This window comes from Sceloporus occidentalis, unplaced genomic scaffold (assembly GCF_023333645.1).
Source record: "Sceloporus occidentalis isolate IW3139 unplaced genomic scaffold, rSceOcc1.0.p SCAF_14, whole genome shotgun sequence".
NCBI lineage: Eukaryota > Metazoa > Chordata > Lepidosauria > Squamata > Phrynosomatidae > Sceloporus > Sceloporus occidentalis.
Window position 1 is genome coordinate 10,821,294 of NW_028316994.1, and position 21,419 is coordinate 10,842,712.

At 41.7% G+C, this 21,419-nt stretch overlaps 1 protein-coding gene across 1 annotated transcript; it reads left to right on the forward strand.

Annotated features, from left to right (window-relative positions):
- The first annotated feature begins 3,355 nt into the window (after positions 1-3,355).
- On the forward strand, positions 3,356-19,328 carry LOC149303897 (vomeronasal type-2 receptor 26-like). The gene is made up of 7 exons (XM_089480855.1): positions 3,356-3,577; positions 8,140-8,294; positions 9,010-9,301; positions 11,584-12,438; positions 14,433-14,660; positions 16,131-16,257; positions 18,427-19,328. Exons 1-7 carry the CDS (start codon positions 3,356-3,358, stop codon positions 19,326-19,328), a joined length of 2,781 nt encoding a protein of 926 aa, XP_089336981.1.
- Positions 19,329-21,419: the final 2,091 nt, after the last annotated feature.

The following is a 21,419-nucleotide window of genomic DNA, read 5'->3' on the forward strand; positions in this document are numbered from 1 at the left end:
TATCCTGGAACATCAATGGGCTAAATTCAAAATATAAAAGAAGTAAGAGTTTTCATTTTTAATAAGACAAAAAAATAGATCCGATATGCCGGCAGGAAACATATATAAAAGAGAAAGACAAATTTGTCTTGAAAAACAAAACATTGGGAGAATTATTTATGGCTGGAAAAGAAAAACAGAAAAAAAGGGAGTTGTATTTTATGTAAAAGAAAAAGGCATTGCAAAAGCGATTTTTAGAGATAAAGACGGTTATTATATAGCAATTGAAATAAAATTAATAATAATAATCGGATTTATTTATATGTCGCCCAGTAACTGGGAATCCGGCTGGCTTACAACAGAGGAGATAATTGATGCTTTCCTGCCCTCAGGCTTACAATTGGATCTAAAAAGACACGACACAAAAGGAGAAGGGAATGGTGAGGGGGAAGGGGATGAGTTCCAGCATTGTTCTTTCTGTCTGAGGCCTGGACCAAGGCAGATGGACTGGAGGGAGGGCTCTGCTTCTTCAGACTAGCGCTGATGGAGCTGGGCCTGCCTGGTCAACTCCCTTGCAGGCTGGAGGATGGCAGTTATGGAGGGAGGAGTCTCTTCCAGGCTAGCCCTGATGGAGATGAGCCTGCATGGTTAAATCCCTTGCAGGCCAGAGGATGACAGTTATGGAGGAAGGAGTCTCTTCTTCCAGGCTAGCCCTGATGGAGCTAGGCTTGCTTGGTCAACTCCATCACAGGCCGGAGGATGGCAGTTATGGAGGGAGGAGTCTCTTCCTTCAGGCTAGCCCTGATGGAGCTGGGCTGGCCTGGTTAACTGCCTCACAGGTCAGAGGATGTGTGAGATTTGGAAACCTCAGACTAATGATCCACAAGCAACTTACTGCAAACAAGAAAGTTTATTGTAAGAGCACAGCAGAAGTAACCAAAAGCACTTCTTTGCAGAATCTGCACAGGGAGAAGTTCCCAGTTTAAAACCAAACCCTCCTTTTCCACCCAGATGGCTTCCACACCACACACACCCATGCCCAGATCACCACAGCAACCAGGCTGCTCCCAGACACCTTAACCTTGGAGAACCGTTACATTCTTACATTCTGAACCCGTTAGTAGGGCCCCATCCACAAGCCAAACTTCACCCTTAATATTCCACCTTACTTTTCCCAACCCCCAACACTATGCAAGGCTATAACACACAGAACTATATAGATCACAATATATATTCAACATAAGACAGCGTTTATATATGAACTGATTTCATGAATATATAATAACTAGATATATGTAATATTTTGTTTGATCTTAACTGGTTCTGACAGGATGACAGTTATGCAGGGATGAGTCTCTTCCTTCAGGCTATCCCTGGTGGAGCTTGGCCTGCCTGTTCACTCACTCGCAGGCCAGAGGATGACAGTTATGGATGGAGGGGGTCTCTTCTTTCAGGCTTGCCCTGATGAAGCTGGGCCTGCCTGGTCAACTCTTTCATGGGCCGGAGGATGGCAGTTATGGAGGGAGGAGTCTCTTCCTTCAGGCTAGCCCTGGTGGAGCTTGGCCTGCCTGATCACTCCCTCGCAGGCCAGAGGATGGCAGTTATGGAGGGAGGAGCCTCTTCCATCAGGCTAGCCCTGGTGGAGCTGGGCCTGCCTGTTCACTTCCTCACAGGCTGGAAGATGAAAGTTATGGAGGGAAGAGTTGTATTACATGTGGAAAGAATATTTTTAGTCAATTTATATGCTCCACAGGAAAATAAAGGAGTGTTTTATAAAAAACTGTGTCAAACAATACTGAAATGGGAATTTGAAAAAAAATTATCATAGCAGGTGATTGGAATGGGGTTTGGGATCCAAAAACAGATAGATCTAATGTAAGAGAAGGAAAGAAAAAGCAAGGGAAATTACCTGATTCAGCATTTGAACTAATAGAAGAATTAAACCTAATAGATATATGGAGAACAATATATTAACCAGGGAGTCTGTGATTGTGACCTGGTTGTTCTGATGCTTGACTCAGTATTGGATATTTGCTGTTTTAACTTGTTTCTTATGCTGTTTCTAATTTGTAGTTTTAACTTATGGATTGTATGCCATAGGCAGGCTTTTTATATATTCTTGATTTTACTTGGTTTTGTACAGTGCTGTGTACATTTACGGCGCTTTATAAATAAATCTAATAATAATAATAATAATAATAAGTCAGACAAAAGTATACTTTTTACTCAGACAGATTTAAGACATTGTCAAGAATTGATTTCATATGTGCATCAAAGGATCTCTGTAAAAACATTCAGAAAATAGAAATATTACCCAAAACGTTTTCAGATCATTATGCAATAAATATGGTCTTAAAATCATATTGTTACTGAGTTTGGTTTTATATAAATTTTGGGTGCCAAGCGAGCAAAAATCATTACCCCTGACTGACCCCATTGCAAGCCACCATTATCCTAAAAGTGAGCTGACCATGTAGCCAGCCAGCCTTGCTGGATTTGGTCATAGAAAAAGGTAGATTTAAACCTTAAGAAACCAGTTCTGGGAGTTGCCCTACAGGTTTCGCAGGCAGCCCAAAGAAGAGAGGACATAGGAAGCAGCCTCTCTCCTAATGGTCGGGTGATTGTATTAACAACTCTGCCATCCAGACATTTGTCCTCCCCTGAAAGCTGTCATCCACTTCTTTGTTTAACTTTAGACTTAGACAAAAAGATAGCCATCAAGACCTTCTTTACTAGGTAGCTTTAGCCTGAGGATACGTTTCACAGTATAAACAGGACCTAGATTTCTGCCCTCGTTGGGCTTGTCAAGCTCCAAACCTCAAAACTTTGCTTGTAGAGCTGCTGCTCCAGGCATGAGTTTCCCGAGCCTTGGGCTCCGCTGAAATCACTTGAGCTAAGCCAATGCTCACTGTCTATCTCGGGCCTCTAAGTTAGCTTTGCCCACTGGAACTCCACTCCTAGCCACCGCAGTCGCCGCTTGCTCTCCCTGTTCCCTGCGGCCGTGTTCACCATCCACCATCCCTGACATCTGTCGCTTTGGAAAAGATTCCTAAGGTAATTATTTCAAGGTAATTATTTTTGCCGCTATGGGCACCGCCATTTCCCCCCCAAAATGGCGGCGAAGTCTCGCGCGACCTTCCCTGAGGTCGCGTGAGACTTCCCCGCCATTTTGGGGGGGAAATGGCGGCACCCATAGTGGTGAAGTCTCGCGCGACCACAGAAAAGGTCACGCGAGACTTCGCTGCCATTGGTGGCAGCCTCTAGGAGGCCCGATGCCGTCGCTGGGGAACTCCAAGAGGGCTCCGGCGGCAGCAGCGGGCCTCCCAGAGGCCCACTGCCGCCACCAGAGCCCTCCTGGGGGCCCACAGCAACAGCAATGGGCCTCCCAGAGGCCCGCTGCCGTCGCCGGAGCCCTCCTGGGGGCCTACAGCGTCAGCAATGGGCCTCTCAGAGGCCCGCTGCCATCGCCAGAGCCCTCCTGGGGGCCCCCAGCAATGGCAATGGGCCTCTGGGAGGCCCGCTGCCGCCGCCGGAGCCCTCTTGGAGTCCCCCAGCGACATCTTCGGGCCTCCTAGAAGCCGCCACCAATGGCAGCGAAGTCTCACATGACCTTTTCTGTGGTTGCGCGAGACTTCACCGCTATGGGCACTGCCATTTCCCCCCCAAAATAGCGGGGAAGTCTCACGCTACCTCAGGGAAGGTCGTGCGAGACTTCGCCGCCATTTTGGGGGGGGAAATGGCGGTGCCCATAGCGGTGAAAAGCCGCAATCAGCGGTAGCGGCAGTTGGCCGGAGGTTGCCAACCCCTGGTATATAAAATACTGTTGGATATTGAACTGAAAGAGGAAACTGTAAAAAAGAGTATGATTAAATGGATGCAGGATATTAAGGAGCCAATATTATTGAACAGATGGGAGAGAGTATGGGGAAAAATTACATTTACTAAAAGTGCCAAGTTAATTGAAAACTATTACAAACTGCTATAGATATGGCATTTCTCCCTGTTAAAACTGGCCAAAATACAAAACACAAATGACAGTAATTTCTGGAAACGCGAAGAAAATAACGCCTCCCTTTAGCACGTGTGATGGGTTTGTAAAGAGGCAAAATGTTTTTGGGAGGCGATGCACAGGAAAATCCAGAATATTTTTGAATATAATATAGAAATGAAACTCCAGTTTTATGTGTTAAACATTACAGAGGATCTTGGAGGGAAATTATGTCGTGAAGAGATAGATGTGCTATTATACTTAATAACAGCAGCTCGTTTTGTTTTTGCAAAATATTGGAAAGGGGAAAATAATTTACAGGAAGAATGGGTAACTAAGGTGAATGAACTAATGGTGATGGACAAAATAACTGTGATGATTAATGGGAAAACAGAGCAAAAATTTCAAAGTAAATGGAGAAAAGTGAACAAACTATGGGACTAAATGAGATAAAATAATTAAGGGACTTAAAACTATCCATACAATTATACCTCTGGCTTTGCTTCGCAAACGAAGGTTCAGGAAGGACTCATCCTGTGCTTTGTACAAGCGCTTTGGTGACTAAAAAGGCCAATCTGGGACAAACTGGTCCGGTTGCAGAAAGCACAGAGGAAAGTCTCCTTGGGTGATGTTTCCAGGTTGCAGTTCTTTCTGTGTTGTCATTTCTCTTCAAGATTTGTTCGGTGTGAGCTTTCGAAGAAGGCTGCAGCATCGTGGATAGTGCGTCTCCATGCCTCCTGGTGCGTGGCCAGGGCGGACCATTGTCGGTGATCAATTTGGCTGAGCCTGAGGTGTTGTTTCAGGGAGTCCTTGTACCTCTTCTTTGGAGCGCCCCTCTTATGTTGACTTGTGGCGAGTTCACTGTAGAATACTATTTTTGGGAAGCAATTGTCTTTCGTCCTAGAAACGTGTCCTGCCCAGCGCAGCTGCGTCCTCAATAGCATGGCCTCAATGCTGGTGATCCCTGCTTGCTCAAGGACAGCAACATTTGTCACATAGTCAGTCCAGTGTATATTTAGAATTGTGCATAAACAGCACTGATGAAAGCATTCAAGGAATCATAGGTGTTGGCGATAGGTTACCCATGTTTCAGACCCATAGAGGAGAATAGACAGTACAATGGCTCTATACACACTGATTATTGTGCTTTGCCTCAAGTGTTTGTTACTCCAGACTCTTTTGTGAAGCCTTCCGAATGCACTATATGCCTTTGCCAGTCTGTGATCAATCTCTTTATCAATCTTGGCATCTGAGGATATGATTCTTCCCAGGTAGGTGAACTGTTGAACAGACTTGAGCACAGAATTGCCTACAGTGATGTGGGGATGGTAGTGGTCTTCCTGAGGTGCAGGCTGGTACAGAACTTCTGTTTTCTTCAGACTGACTTCCAGTCCAAAGAGCTCTGCAGCTGTTGCAAAACAAGATGTTAGGCGCTGCAGAGCTGCTTCCATATGGGCAATGAGGGCAGCATCGTCAGCAAAAAGCAGCTCATGGACTAGATAGTTTAGAGTCTTAGTGCGGGCCCTCAGGCGGCTTCAGTTAAACAGGCTACCATCAATACGGTAGCATATATAAATGCTGTCTTCTTCTTTGAGATCTGCCATAGCCCTTTGGAGCATCATGCTGAAGAAGACTGTAAATAGAGTTGGAGCGAGAACACAGCCTTGTTTTACACCATTAGTTATTAGAAAGGGCTCCGAGAGAGCATCGCCATATCTGACCTGACCTTGCTGGCTTTCAAGTAGCAGGATAATCATTTTGAGGAATTTGGGGGGGCATCCTAGTCATTCCAGGATCTGCCGCAGACCTTTTCTATTCACAGTGTCGAAGGCTTTGGTGAGGTCAACAAATGTTACATAGAGTCCTTTGTTCTGCTCTCTACATTTCTCTTGCAGTTGTCTAAGGGCAAATACCATGTCTGTAGTGCTCCTATTAGCTCTAAAGCCACATTGGCTTTCAGGGAGAAGTTCTTCTGTAATAGCAGGGACTAATCTGTTCAGCAGTATCCTTGCAAGGGTTTTTCCAGCAATGGAGAGCAGTGTTATACCTCGATAGTTTGAGCAATTTGATTTTGCTCCTTTTTTCTTGTATAGGGTGATGATGACTGCATCTCGGAGATCTGATGGCAGTTCGCCTTTTCCCCCAGAAACTCACAAGGAGCTCATGGAGTTTAGCATGAAGTACATGACCTCCATGTTTCCAAGCTTCAGGAGGAATTCCATCAATCCCGGCAGCCTTGCCATTTTTCATTTGCTGTATGGCCTTAACGGTTTCTTCCAAAGTGGGAGCTATGTTCAATTCCTTCTTCATCGGTTGTGCACAGAACTGGCCTCACCCTTTAAACCAGAGGGTCATCTGCTGAGGCCTTGATAAGCATGGATGGTGGCAGCGAGCATCATCTGCCCGGGTTTGGGATTAGGATGTTTGCCATAAGGTTAAAGAGCCCATCCTGCCCTTTGGCGCTCTTGGTCAGACCCTTCGGTTGTAACATGTCTGGCATGGGAGGCCCTGCCAGTGGCTACTATACCACCGCCAGCATAGCTCACAATTTCATTAGAGTATGCAAGCCTCTCCTCCACGACAAGGGGGTGTCAATGGAGAGGCATACAATTATAAGATACTGTTAATATATGTAATACTTTTTTTCCTCTTTCTTTTTCTTTTCTGTTTTGTTTTGCTGGGAGGAGGGGAAACAACAGATTCAAGATAAAACTGGTATGCTGGAGTATAAGCAAGCACGGAGGATAACAGAGAAATAGTGTCATCTATCTGTTCATGATATAAGATAAGTTCATGCTGCCTATGTAAACAAACAATTGTTATGTATTTTATGTATGTATATAGGTTGAGTATGTATATTATGTATTAAAATTAATAAATAATTCAAAAAAGACAGAAAGAAAAGAAAATGGAAATGTAATTCCTTCCACATTTTGATGTGATAAAGAGAAGCCTACATTGCACTAGAAGATGATGGGAGGACCTATTAAAAGGTTTGTTTTGCTCTGCCTGCAAAAAAGTTAGTTTTGGACTAGCTGAGGCTTAAAAGCCCCCTATCTCTGTACCCAAACCTTATTTTCAGGGTGTCACTGTATCATGATATACACGCCTCCAGACTATGCCAAGGCTTGTAAAGTCAGGCCCTTCTTGCCCCTGAGCAAACATCTTTCAATCTTTTGCTTAAAATTAATGCAAATAGATACTTCTCTGTATATTTATCAATTGGAATTGCATCCTCGCATTACTCAGTGCATACACATGTCTCTCCTTCTCATTTTATGTTCAAAACAAATCATTGAAGTACATCAGCATGAGTAACAGAACAACTAGTCTAAATAATTTTTCTAGCTCAATAGTGACTTGCAACTCAGCATTCCAAGTCAGTCAACCAAATCACTGCAATTTTTAGGTATAACAGCCAATATTATGCATTTTTGGTATTAGAATATAAAGGCTTATTTGCATTGCTCCTTGTCTTTCTCTCCTCTGGTAGGAGAATAGTGTCTGGCAGAGCTTCCAAGAAAAGACATATACATGTGTAAGTCAATGTTATGTGCACATATGCCACCAACAAGATTCCACCCATCATCATCATCATCATCATCATCATCATCATCATCATCGTCGAACATTTCACACACATTTCTGCTTCTTTCTGCTGAGAAACTCAGAACACCAGCAATCATCATGGACTCTGATTTCCTAGTGTATTATTTGCCCTTTACTACTCCTTCAAGCACAGATGGTATCAAACTTGTTTTTCCTGGTTCTGCATGAGCCTGACAGCTTTGGGAATGATTATTATCTACTCTATCATTAAAAGACGTGTGATGCTGGCTGCTTGTGGAAAAAGCAAAAAGAATAATAATAAGAGAATTAATTCATTTATATTTTCTGCAATATATAAATGGTCTTTTCAAGGGAACATCTGCTTGAGGCTAGCAAGGAATTCTATTTAACATTGTTTGGAGAGCTCATCCCTTAGTGCAAATGCTGCATTTGGAGTTTTGGGATCAGGAAACATTGCTGTTTGGGTGGGGGTGGTTTTCTAAAAACCAGAGAGGTCATCATAGGGATGAATGGGGTTTCATAGTTGGAGCTCAGTCCAAATTATAATGGCACTGAAAAAGTTGTCATTACTCTTCATCTTCCTCCTGTCTAACATTTTGAAGAAAGGTTGGGGCTCCATGTGTACCCGACAGCAGCCAAGTCTATGGAATTTTACTAATTACAGAACTCTTCTCTTTGGGGAATTTGTGTCCATTGCATTAGCAGAAATGCCATTAAATGACTTTAGAAAAACACAGGGATCAGACTACGAAGCTCGGTAAGCAAGAAGAAGAGTGCAAAAGAGTGACTTTGAATTGGTTTGGTTTGGTTCAAGCAAGTCTAATTTAAATTCTGTTAATATTGGCACAGATGGATGGCTGCTTGCAATACAATAATATTTCAGCCAGTGACTCTAGATGCCAGAGATGACAGGCTGGATTATCAAATGGGAAATTGCAGCTACTGCAGTTGTGGTTTTGATTCCAAGCCAAACACATGTTTCCAAGGGGTTCACATTTGCAAGGGGTTCACTTCTAGTCTAGACAACTGTCTAGTGAAGTGCAGGCAAAATCAACCGATGTAGAAGTATTCATATTAACCTAAACCTATGACATGATTCTATAAGTGCAAGCCATGTCTGAGACCTCCAACAATCTCAGACCAGTAGATAGCTAGGAGCACAGCAGACAAGTGATGTTTAAACCTGCTATGAAGTAAAAATAGAGTGCATAGAAGCATGTTTAATAATTATGTGCTTAACAGAGCACATCATCATTCTATGAAATGAAAGGAAATGAAAAGAAAAGAAAGCATCTAAGACTAAATCTGAATCTGTTTTAAAGATAATATCAAAAGCTTTATGCCCATCTGCTACTCTCATACAATGCCTATATTTAAATCTCAAGGTCTCCCCTAGTATATTAAGTAAATAAAGTGCATTTCTATCTTTGATATAAACCTGTACATTTAATTAATTGACATTCTCAATGCAGGATCTTGCCTAAGAACTACCAGCACATTCTAGCTTTTCATTTTGCCATTCATGAGATCAGTATGAATGACAAGTTGCTGCTGAACCACACACTGGAAATAAAAATGTATGACAATGCATTTAATTCCCTGAAAGCCAGTAAGGCCACCGTGGATCTTCTCTCAATAGGGGAAAAGTATGTCCCCAATTACAAATGTAACTGGAAGAATAATCTCATAGCCATCATTGGTGGTCTCACCTCCCAAACATCCCTCCAGATTGCCAATGTTTTAAATATCTACAAAATTCCACAGGTACGTGTATTCATTCTTCATCCCTTGGTACAAAATTCAAAAGCCCAGAGATGTGTTGTTCCTCCATCTCATCTACTTCTATATCTTCCTCATAATTTGCAACTTTGAAATGGTCTTGTCAGTACTTTGTGTCTTCTCAGTTTCAAGTGATGTGAATCTGTTTTAGTACCTGCACCACACTATTTCCCAATTGTCTTTATCTCTGTTTGGCCCTGGCATCTGTGTTCTTTGTCCTAGTAGACTACATGTAAGAAATATCTCTTCATATTTGCATAGTAGGTGTTTTCTGTGGATCCTTTAGTACAATGAGTCTGACAGATATCCGCACCACCCTACCAAGGACCCCTGATTTGGGAGAGGATTTTGCAAACATTGTCCTAACTGAAGTAGGATGGATGATGGAGAAGAATGTCTGGGTCAAAAGAGGGAACGATGACTGCTGAACAGCCACAACTCTACTGCATTTGATGTTCTCCTTGGTTACCCAATTCATCATAACTCCCCCCTTTTATTTGTCAGGATTTTTTTTCTTCATGTGTAAAAGTCAGGAGCATAGAAATCTCCCTTACCTGGGCAAACAGACAGAGAGACCAAGGAGATTATTGCATAGACAAATGCTTCTGCAATATGCTCAAGACTTTAAAGACGAACCTGGGTTTTATCGCACTCACTGGTGGCTGGGTGAGTGCAACTGTTTGCATCCTGGACCCCAGTCATGCTTATCCCATGGCTCTTCAAAAATGGCAGACTTCTGTTTTTGAAAATTGGCCGGATAAGCGTAGCTGAGGTCTATCATGGGCACATTTTTCCGTGTGATAATCTCCTAAACCACACAGTCCACAAGGAGACCTAAATGTTCATCTGATTTATAATTCTGTCATCACAAGGAATGAGATAAAGGTACATTTCAATTCATTACGGGTTGTGTGTGTGTGTTTTCCATTTCATACCTGGCAGAACTCCATACATTTCTGAAAAGAAGCCATATTCAGAGTTCTAGATATTTCCAAGTTTAGTGCAGCAGAACAGTGTTCCAAAAATGAGTACATTAGGTAAATGACTATGGAAAAAAGCATGTATTGTGAGGGTGTGCAGAGAAGTGCTTTAGAGAGTGGTGAAACATGCTTATACTGTATATTTGAAATGCTCCAAAAATATTTTCATTTGGAAAAGTATCCAGGGAAATGTACGATAAATTCTGTGAAGGGCCAAAAGGATCTTGCTGTCTAATACAGGCCAAAGCTGGAAAATAGAGTAGGGTTGTAAGCCTTCTTTTTAAAACCTCTATATCAGTAAATATATTCCCTTTCTATGAGAATATGAGAGTTTCTGTTAGTATTTCATGTACTATTCACTTATAGAGTTTATGGATTTCAAAATCACACATGATTTCCTGTTTAGAAAATCTGATTTGCCGGCAGAAAATGTGTTTAATGCTGCTGAAAAGGAGAAGGAAAAGAAAAGGAAAAGGAAAAAAAATATTGGACATGATCTCCTGCACAAGTACATTGCCTTTTGTGGAGTAAAGAAATTTGTTCTCAGGTGCAGGCTTTAGTCTCATTTCAACATTTTATACTTCTATTGACATATTTTCACCTCAATTTTAGCTTCTGAAAAGAGAGAAGCTTTTTGTCTGGCATCTTATTAGTAAGTCTCAACTAGAGAAGACCCATTCCATCAGTTGTTAAACCGTGAGTCAACATGTCAGGAAATCCCACTGATTCAATGGGCCTTTCCTTGTCAGGACTAAGAACAGATTTTGGGTCTTTGTCTATAAAGGCTAGACCAAAGGGCTCCAAAGGACAGTGGAGGAAATGCAACACACTGCTACTTTGGAGGAATAGGGGAGCAAACGCGTAAAATGTGTGAAGCTATACTGTAGCAACAATATGGTCTATGAGTTGTAAAAGTCATATTTTGCAAAAGACAATATAAATATAAATAAATAAATAAAATTAAAAAGGGGCGTATAAAATATATCATTCTGGCATCATTCTCAAGGAGCTGAACATTGTGGGGAAAAGGGGATAATGTCTTTGGAAGGTAAGACCTATCTTTTGGAGTTAGTAAAAATATGGGTACTTTCCTCTCCTGTCAGCTGAATGATGCTTTAGTTGCAGATTGCTCTGTTCAGATTCTGACATCTGGACCTCATGCTGTTGAATAAACTTCTCTTTTCATTCATGTCTCTATTCCTGAAATTAAAAGGGACATGTTTCCCTAATGAAAGAAGAACTGCATTTCTTATTTTTTAAAAAAACGTGTTTCCTCCCCACTTCTAGCTGAGTTATGGTTCTTTTGATCCTATCTTCAGTGATAAAACACAGTTTTCCTCTTTCTTCCGGATGGTGCCAGATGAAATCTTTCAGTATTTTGGGATTATTCAGATGTTTGAGTATTTTGGCTGGAATTGGATTGGTCTCCTCATTCCAGAGGGAGAAAGTGGAGAGAGATTTCATCGAACCCTCAGTGCAAGTCTTCTCCAGAAGGATATTTGCATTGCTTTCACACAGTTTGTTCCCAGACTGACAAGTTACCTATCAGACCCATTCCTTCAGAAAACCCTAGATGCCATTTGCAATGCTCTTCTCTCAAAGAACATTAGTGTGATTTTGGTTTATGGGGACACTCAATCTATGGAGATTTTACGGATAATTCTAGAAAGCCTTGAGTTTTTTCAGAAGCAACCTATGGAAAGAGTTTGGATCACAACTGCTCAGTGGGATGTCACAACTGTTTTCACTGATAGTCAGTTTACAGAAAGATCCTTCAATGGCACCTTGTCTTTTGCCCTCCACACCAATGTGGTGCCAGGATTTCAGGAGTTTCTGGAGAACCTAAATCCAATTAAGTACCAGATTTATCTCCTAAAGGAGTTTTGGTGCAATGTATTTCTCTGCTCTCTCCCAATGTATAACATGAATTACCCAGATTTGAAGAATTGCACTGGGGAAGAGAAACTGAGGAACCTTCCTGGATCTGTGTTTGAAATGGGGATGTCCAGCCAAAGCTATAGCATCTATAATGCTGTCTATGCTTTAGGCCATGCTCTCCATGAAGCAGATTCACTGAGAACCAAACGGAAAGCAATGGGGCCTGAAAACAGTTGGAAATACATGAATATTCAACCCTGGCAGGTATGCCCTGAAACTCTAAACCAGACATGTCATAGAGCATGCTCAGGAACCGTGTATGAGAATGGAAGGCAATGGAAGGGAAGGAGAGACATTGTATATATTTAAGTTCTTATTTCTTAGAACAGCTCTTTTCAGGATCTTCTCCTAAATATCCCTATCTTTCTCTATGCCCAGGGCTGGGGGTAGGAGTGGCAGTAAAGAGTAAGGCGTAAAGGAATGAGAGGTTTTTACCGGAGTAGGAATAGGAATAAGGAGTAATGAAATATAATTGTTTCTCCTTATTCCTGTTATTATATTGTACATGTAAACACCAAAAACAATTTTATTATATTGCACTGGAGAAGGGACTGGGAGGCAAAGAGAGACACTTACACACAGAAACACACCAGACTTGCAAAGCGACCGAGCCTTTTCCGCAGGGCTGGGTTGTAGAAGAAGGAGTAATGAGTAAAGGAGTAAGAGGTTTTTATAAGAGTAGAACTAAATGGTAACATTAAGAAAAAATGTCTTAATCCAGAGTAAGACAAGGAGTAACCCCAACATAACCACTACTCCCCAACTCTTGTCTATGCCAAACGACTTTTTCACATGGGAACTTATGTGCTTGCATCCCAAAAATGATTAAAGTGTTGGCATTCTGGAAAAGCAAGCCAATTGCTACCCTACCCCTGGAATAAAGAGACCAGACACAAGTTGTATGGGTTAAAAACAGGGCCATTTATTGACCTATTTATTAAGTTCTTAATGGACCTTTAACTAGTATCATAACCAAAACAAATGTGGGAGACAGGGAAAGCTGCATACCGGTGTCTTAGCGCAGACTACCTCTGCAGCTTATCAAGGACGATAACACCTGGGCCCTCAACGACAGTCCATAAGTTGGGTTGCCATTGGAGAGCTCGCATAAGGAAGCCCAGCAAGAAGTCCCCCTTCCCAATCTGCGAAGATTAAAGTTGGGGTATACCTTCCAGCCAGACCCAAGGTCCATTCCTTTCATCCACCCCCCAGGTCTCAAGGCCCGGAGAGGTGCTTCCAGAAATTTTCCTAACACCCAGTAGGGTGTCCAAGGTGCTCGCTGAGATCAAATCCAAAGATTTATGCCACAGATATGGGCAAGTGTCTACTTAGCCCTTATCTCGCACCACGGCATTGAGCACCTCCTTTAAACAATTATGCAGGTCCGTTAAGAAGATATCGTTATCTAAATCAGAAAGGTGGATGCCATCAGCTCTGGAGAGTTCAGGCCGTTGAAAACCAATTTGGGGATGGGGCAAATAGTGGCATAGCCTGGCCTCCAGGGCTCTCTTAATCTCTTTGTAAGCCAGCTGTTCCCTGCAGCATGAGGAGGAGAGCAGCCACGCAAGGGAAAGAGCTCTCTGTGTGTGTATCCCTTAAAGATCAAGGCTGCCTGGGCACAGTAAGGACCCCTGGGAAATCTGGGCACAGGGAGAATCGGGGACTTGGTTTTCAGTCTGCTGTAATTACATGAAGAGAGCGAATACGTAAATGAACTGAACATGCAAATATGGGAGTTTTGCAAAAATGCTTATTCCCCAATTCACCTCTTTTTCTGTCTGGATTCTGACTGGATCGTGCGCAGCGCCATGTGCAAAGCTACTGGGAAATTGTCCCTAATGACCTGGATGACGCTGCATTGTGACTAATTTAACCTTTCAATTTTCCCCATGTGAAAAAGTCCTAAGCTTTTTCATGGCAGAAGTTGTAACCTCCCCCCTTCATTCTGTTTTAAATACTCTTCTGCTGTTTTAATTTACTCCTTGATTTTAATAGGAAATGATATTTAACCAGTTTTACTTTTACTGCACAAATAGAACTAAATGGTTTCAGTTGAATTTCTTTTCTTTCCAGTGGTAAGAAATCAGGGATCCTGAACAAGAACAAAGGTAGTATGATAGATAGATGATAGATACACAGTTAATAGCAAATGCCCCTTCCCACTAGTTGACCCAGGTAATTTCCCCCCTTCAATTCAGCTACGCTCATTTTTGAGATACATCCGCTTTAACAATAGTGCTGGGGAAGAAGTCTTTTTCGATGAGAATGGGGATCTGGCCTCTGGATTTGATGTCATCAACTTGGTCACTTTCTCTAATCAATCTTTCCAAAAAGTCCGAGTCGGAGGAATTGATCCCCAGGCTTCTGCAGGCAAAAGGTTCACCATGAATGGCAGTGCTGTTGTGTGGAATCACAAGTTTAAGAAGGTAGATTTTCCTTTATTTGTGTGAAAGGGAGATTCTTTGCAAACAAAACTAGAGAAAAAGAAGAGCACTTTTGACACTCAAAGGTTATCTTTGGCATACAGAAATTAACAGTCATTCCAAATAGTTTGCATCCTAAAATCATAGAATCTTTGAGTTGGAAGGTATTTTTGTAAGGTACCTTCTTTACATCTGGAAAAGGTATCCAAATTGTCAGACTGTTCAGTTTCAAAATGCAGTGGGGCAATTTTACTCCATGGCTTTCTATGAGAGAGTGAACAAATTTTGAGAAGAAATCCTATCAGTGTTTGCATATGGCAGTAGAAATTTCCATTATAAGTCATGGAGTTTCCTCACAACCATTGAATTTTTCAGAACAGACTCTTCATTTCTTCCCTATCCAACGTAATCACAATCATTATCCAACCAAGGGCTTTATCAGTCTGTTTCTCGCTGCAATTACATTTTCAAAAATGAAATGGGAACCTAAAGCTTTGCAGCCATCATCACATTGATTATCTTTTTGGCAACTGAGGGCTGCTGCCCCCATTGTACTCCCTTCCTGTCCTCTCTCTTCCTTCCATCCTCCCTCTTTCCAGCAGGCCTTTTTTGGTGCTTTTCCATTTTTTGTTGTGCATTTTCTGCTTATACAGACTGGCAGAAAGTGTTGTCCTGTGGGTGGAGTCAGGGTGCAGCGTCCTCATGCTGGATACCCTAACCCTGCCCTCAGGGGGCTATTTTGGTATGCGCTGGTCCAAAGAATCATTATCTAACCAAGGGTTTTATCACACCAACCTGTTTCTCACTGCAATCACAATAAAAATTGAAATGGTAACTTAGCGCTTTGAAGGCAGCCATCTTCACATTGATTATCTTAGGGCTGCTGCCCACATTGCACTCTCTTCCCTTCCCTCCTCTCTCCCTCCCTCACTCCCTTCCCATCATGACTTTGGGTGTTTTGAGCTTTTCAACTTTTGTTGTGCAGTTCTGCAGCTCTGTAGCTCGGATTTGATGTTTTAATTTTTAATAAAAAAAACAACACTGTGAGGCTTCAGAGCTGTGGATTTGTGTGAAAACCAAAGGGTTATTTTTAATAAAATAGCAAGGGGGGAAGAGGGGACAATAGCATCATGTGAGTGCGAATTGCACAAATGCTCCGGGAATGGCTTGTGGCACCCATGGCCTAGGGCAATTGGAAGCTCATTCATGGGTTTTTCCCCTTGAATGGAAGGAACATCTGGGGGATGGGTCAGCTACAGGAGGGAAGTGGTGTCATGTGATGTGCTATCAGTGTCGCCGATGCCACTTCCTTCTCAATTAAATCGTGGTTTAAAGTTCTCATGTGATTACATAAAAATTCTAAAGGTTCTCCTGCATTTCTAAAGAAATGGAAAAATAGTGAACCACATGATCTCAGATAGGAAGAGTGAATTTTTCACCCTTCTGAATTCTCATCTTTGTGCTTCACATTAGATGCCGCCTCGTTCCAGATGTGTTGAGAAATGCCAGCCAGGATACAGCAGGATTGTTCAGCCGGGGAATTATGTCTGTTGCTATGACTGTGTTCAATGTGCTGATGGGAGGATTTCAGATCACATTGGTAAGAAAAAGAATATTCTATCATATGGGGAATACCTAATCTGCTTTACATAGAGGAGTATTCTAAACCCCAACCGCTTCCTTTCTTACAAGCCGCGGGGGGGAAAAAAGATTCTAGAAAAGACTGATTCTTGGACTTGAGTCATATGGGGGGAAAAACAACAGATAGTTATTATGTTTTCCGGCTCAGTTTCTATCAGCAAATGTCGATACAGTTATTTTTTTTACATTGGAAGAAGGAAAATAGAGGTTCAATTTGTTCTTAGGAAACCAGACTTTGCAAGTACATCATTGTTTAGGAGAGCCTCTGCAGAATTAATTCTAGAAAAAGGTATCTGTGTGTTCCACTAGAAAGGGGCTTCAACATTTTTGTGAACTTCAAATGAAGGTCCTCTAAGAAAGATTGGTCTGAAAGATCTGCCTCCAGAAGAAAGCTCTCAAATTAGTTTTTGGCAGAATCTCTTCTCAACAAATGTTGCCAAGAAAACCCCGTGACCAGCTTGCCTTGGGGTTCTCATAAGTCAGAAATTATTTCTAGGCGCACAAAACAACAGCAAATAATGGGTTTGGTATACATTGAGAGGATGTTCTCTTGTGAATTATTGTGACCCTTCTTATCTGTCAATTGTAAGAAGGAGAGAAGGGAAAACCCCAGTTATGATTAAGAGGATCTCCAGACGGGGAAAAAATCAGTGATGTTCCCAGGTTTTCTTCCTTTACAGCTTGTTCTGTTATACAAAAGATTTGTAATATGAGAATACTAACAGGGCTAAACCTGAGCAAGTGGAATTTGTGATCAGTGAGATATAGTTGGCCCTCAGAATCTATGAGGGATCAGTTTTGGGACTCTCCCTGCAGAAACAAAAATCCATGGATGCTCAAGTTCCTTTGTCCTGAGCAGCCCCTGAGAAACCTTTTGCTCATGCTGGTCTTGCAGCAAAAAACAGCGTGGGTGAAAGGCTTCATATTCACTGCTTGACCAGCTGCTCAGCCACTGATCCCAGGTGCACTGACCCCAAGTGCAAACAGGGAAGCTTCTCCTCTGGCTAGGAAGGACTCTCAATCCTTCTTCACCAGGAGGGAGAGGGGCACAACCAGATTCCCACTTTTCTTCCCAGCAAAGAAAACCTCCCACTCTGAGAGAGGCAAAGGCAATCTTTTGAAGAATCAGTCACAATTTGAAGTGGTCCCCTCCACACACAGACATTGTTTCTTCTACTGTCTCTTCTCTTTGAGCTGGTTTGATAAAAGAAAGAAGGAGCAGCAGTGCAACTCTCCCTTACCATCCCAGTCTTAGCACAACTCCCAAAGCTTAGGCAGAGTCCCAAATGTGAAAGATCTTTTTTTGCCACAGCTTCTCCCCTTCCACCAAGTCCTGTAACTCCTCTTCCCCACTATGGCCCTAAAGTCCCCTGGTTCCCCTTGTCTTTCTTTCATGCTTGTACTTTGATTGAAGGCTGCCCTGGCAGCTCCCTTTTCCTCTCTCCCCCCTGGATCTTTCCACCACCCAAGACCCCCTACGCACCCTGGGAATCACTGGTATAGAGCATGAGGAAGAAAGCCAGTTCTAGTGTCAGTACATTTCTGTGCTCAAATATGCAGTTGAAAGATGTATCTTTGGGGGGAAAATGTCTGAAATACACATGCAAATGAAATAATAACTTAGGCGCGGTACAGAGCACCAGGAAGAGGCGTCCGGGAGCTGCCTCTTGTTGCTATGTAGCAGCGCCACATCAACCAAATTGCGTGGCAATGTTATGTGAAAAAGTACCGCTAAAAACATGCTCCTTTTTGTGCCACTGCAAATACCTTGTGGGGGCACGAGCACGTCGCTCCTGTGCAGCTCAATTTGGATGCTGCGCAGGAGTGACATCATTGATGCACATGCCGTCTATTTGGTGCCACGCAGTGAGGATGCCATCGTCACGTACGAGGGGCATTTAAGCAGGGTGCCCCTCACACGTGATGAGGGCATCCTTCTGGGCTGGTATGTACTGGACCTTATTTAGAAACAAAAAGGAATTATTTATAGCAAAGACATCAAATATTCACATGGAAGAAAGAACAAAATTTGGTTCATTCAGATGTAAGCAAGATTGATTTCTAAATGAAATTTAAAGAATATTTGCAGTGGTTTGGGAAACATTGAGAGCTTTTTCATGTATTTCAGATGCAAGTGAATGTGAAAAGTGTCCAGAAGATCACTATCCAAATGAGAAGCAAGTCCAATGCCTTCCTAAAAGAGCCATTTATCTATCCTACACAGAAGCCCTGGGAGCAGTTTTGGCTTCCTCTGCAGTCTTCTTTTCAATAATCACAATTATGGTAATGGGGACTTTCATCCATTACCAAGAAACTCCCATTGTCAAAGCCAACAACTGGACCATTACCTGTATTCTGCTTGTCTCTCTGTTGCTCTGCTTTCTTTGCTCCTTTCTTTTCCTTGGCACTCCAGGGAAGGTTTCTTGCCTTCTCCGGCAAACAGTCTTTGGGGTTGTCTTTTCTATAGCTATTTCTTGCATGTTGGCCAAAACTATCACTGTGGTTCTGGCCTTCATTGCCACAAAGCCAGGGAACAAGATGAGGAAATGGATTGGGAAGAAGCTGGCAACATCAGTGATCTTTGTCTGTTCTGTTATTCAAACTCTGATCTGTGCTGTTTGGTTAATAACTGCACCGCCATTTCCAGAGGCTGACATGCACTCCCAGCCGGCTGAGACCATCTTGCAATGCAATGAAGGCTCTGAGACTATGTTCTACCTTGTCCTGAGTTACATGTGGCTCTTGGCTTTCATCAGCTTCACAGTTGCTTTCTTTGCCAGGAAGCTGCCTGACAGTTTCAATGAAGCCAAGCTGATCACCTTCAGCATGTTGGTCTTTTGCAGTGTTTGGGTTTCCTTTGTCCCAAGTTACCTGAGCACCAAAGGGATAAATATGGTGGCTGTAGAAGTCTTCTCCATCTTGGTCTCTAGTTTTGCTTTAATGGCTTGCATCTTCTTCCCCATATGTTACATGATTCTATTCAGGCCTGATCTAAATGTAAAAGAACAGTTAGTAAAGAAAAAGCATTGATATTCATTCCATCTTATTATTTATGCATAGTAATCTCATTTAATATATCCACATGTAAAAGGAAATGTTTCTCTGTTAGGGAATGTTAATGGTCTCTTCCAACTCTTTGATTCTATCATTCTATAAAATTGTTTATTGACTTCAAAATTTATAACCGTATACTATCAAAGGACTAGTCATGTTTTATGGAAAATCAGGATGCAAAGAGATCATGTAAATTGTAGCACCTTTGAGACTAACTGAAAAAAAGATGCTGGTAACATGTGCTTTCAGAGACTTGAGTCTACTTCCTCAGATGTATTGGGTCCATTGGCTGAAGAATAACGGCTCACTCTCATGTGTTATGACTACTATCATATTCTTTCCTTTTTACTCTGAAGTTGAGAAAAAATATTTTGCCAAATTCCCAAGGTAATTTAGTTTGAGAGAGCCAATAACTATAGAAGGAGACACTGTGATATTGGATCGTTTTTGATAGAACTGGTGCTTTAGTTTATTTCACTGAATAAGCAGTTTGATGATATTCTTAGCATTTGACATTCTTTACTCTGAAAACCTTGATGATATCCTAACATGAAAATTTAAAACAGTAGAGTGGAGGAAATAAATTTTACAGCCTGTCTGCCTCAATTCCTTGCTTCCTTCCCTTTCCTCTGTCTCCCTTGTCACCCCACTCTTGAGATAAGAAGACCCAAAGCTTCAGTTTAATTCCTATGGAAACATAATTCCTTTCCCATCTTAATGTGACCAAGAAAAGCTGACGCTGTACTACAAAATGATGGAAGGCCCTAATGCTGCCTTCAAGAAAGTTAGTCTTGGGGCTAGCTGATGCTGAAAAGCCCTCTATTTCTGCATCCAAACTTTGATGTCATGGTGTCACTCTGCCACAGTGTATTTCTCTTTCTTGGCCTCCAATCCATGCCAATCCATGACAAGGCTGGCAAAATCAGGCCCTTCCTGCAGCTGAACAAACAATGGAGATTATCACACCATCCTTTGCAGGGAACCGTTTTTTCTTTTCCTTGCAAGGTATAGGAGAAGTCCAGATTGGATACAGGAGAAGCCCAGATTGGTTACAGGATGCCTAATGCCTGGGCACAAGTGTGTGAGATAAAATCCGACTGTTGAAGGAAAAGTCTTTTTTTTCAAAAAGTTGAATGAAGAATTTATGCTAATTGACAAGGGGAATTTATTAGTTGTTGGAGACTTTAATGGGGTTAGTAACCCAAAGAGAGACTGGAAAGCAGCAAAGAAAATTAGGAAAGACCAGGGGAAACTCCCCAAAAGCTGTATAGAATTGATGCAGGAAGACGAATTAGTGGACATGTGGTCTTACAAATATGATAATAAACCAGGCTTTACTTTTTTCCCAGAACCCCACAAATCCTGGTCAAGGATTGACCTCTTTGGTCTCTAAAGGGTTAGAAACTAAAACTATTAGCATGAAAAATGACTCCAAAACTTTTTCAGACCACAGATTAATAGATCTGACAATCTTGGCAGGGCCTAAAGGGAATGCCTCCTGGAGACTACAAAACAATCTTTTAGAAAACAAGGAATTTCTAGAAATATTGAGGAAAGAGATTAAATTTTACTTTCAAGAAAATAATACCTCAGACGTGAAAACAAAAATTATTTGGGATGTGAGCAAGGCACTGTTCAGAGGCCTTTGTATGAAAAAAGCTAGTGAGATTAAAAGGGACAAAATGAAAAAAGAGAAAAAACTATTAGAAGATATTAAAGATATAGAAGAACAATTAGAAAATAATTCCAAAAACTCAAAGCTATGTAACGAAGTAAAAATCTTACAAAAACAAAATCAAGATAGGATAAATGAAGAAATCGTAAGGGATCTGAAACAAACAAAGCAAAACAATTTTGAAACCGCCAATAAGGTAGGGAAATGGCTGGTAAAAAAATTAAAGAAAGAAAACAAAAATAAGGTAATAAGTCAAATTAAATTGGGAAACAAGATAATTACAAGACAAGAGGAACTTCTAGAAATTTTAAAAAATTACTATAGCGAATTATATGACTCTAAAGAAAATTCTGCTATAGCTTGAGAGAAAATAAAGAAATACCTTGAGAGGA

Bases quoted from the DNA above. Each gene is read 5' to 3' on its own strand.
- LOC149303897 (XM_089480855.1), top strand. From the start codon at position 3,356: ATGGGCCTCCCAGAGGCCCGCTGCCGTCGCCGGAGCCCTCCTGGGGGC. The intron at 8,295-9,009 runs GTAAGCAAGAAG...TTCTCAATGCAG, and splicing joins GGATCAGACTACGAAGCTCG to GATCTTGCCTAAGAACTACC. The intron at 16,258-18,426 runs GTAAGAAAAAGA...CATGTATTTCAG, and splicing joins GAGGATTTCAGATCACATTG to ATGCAAGTGAATGTGAAAAG.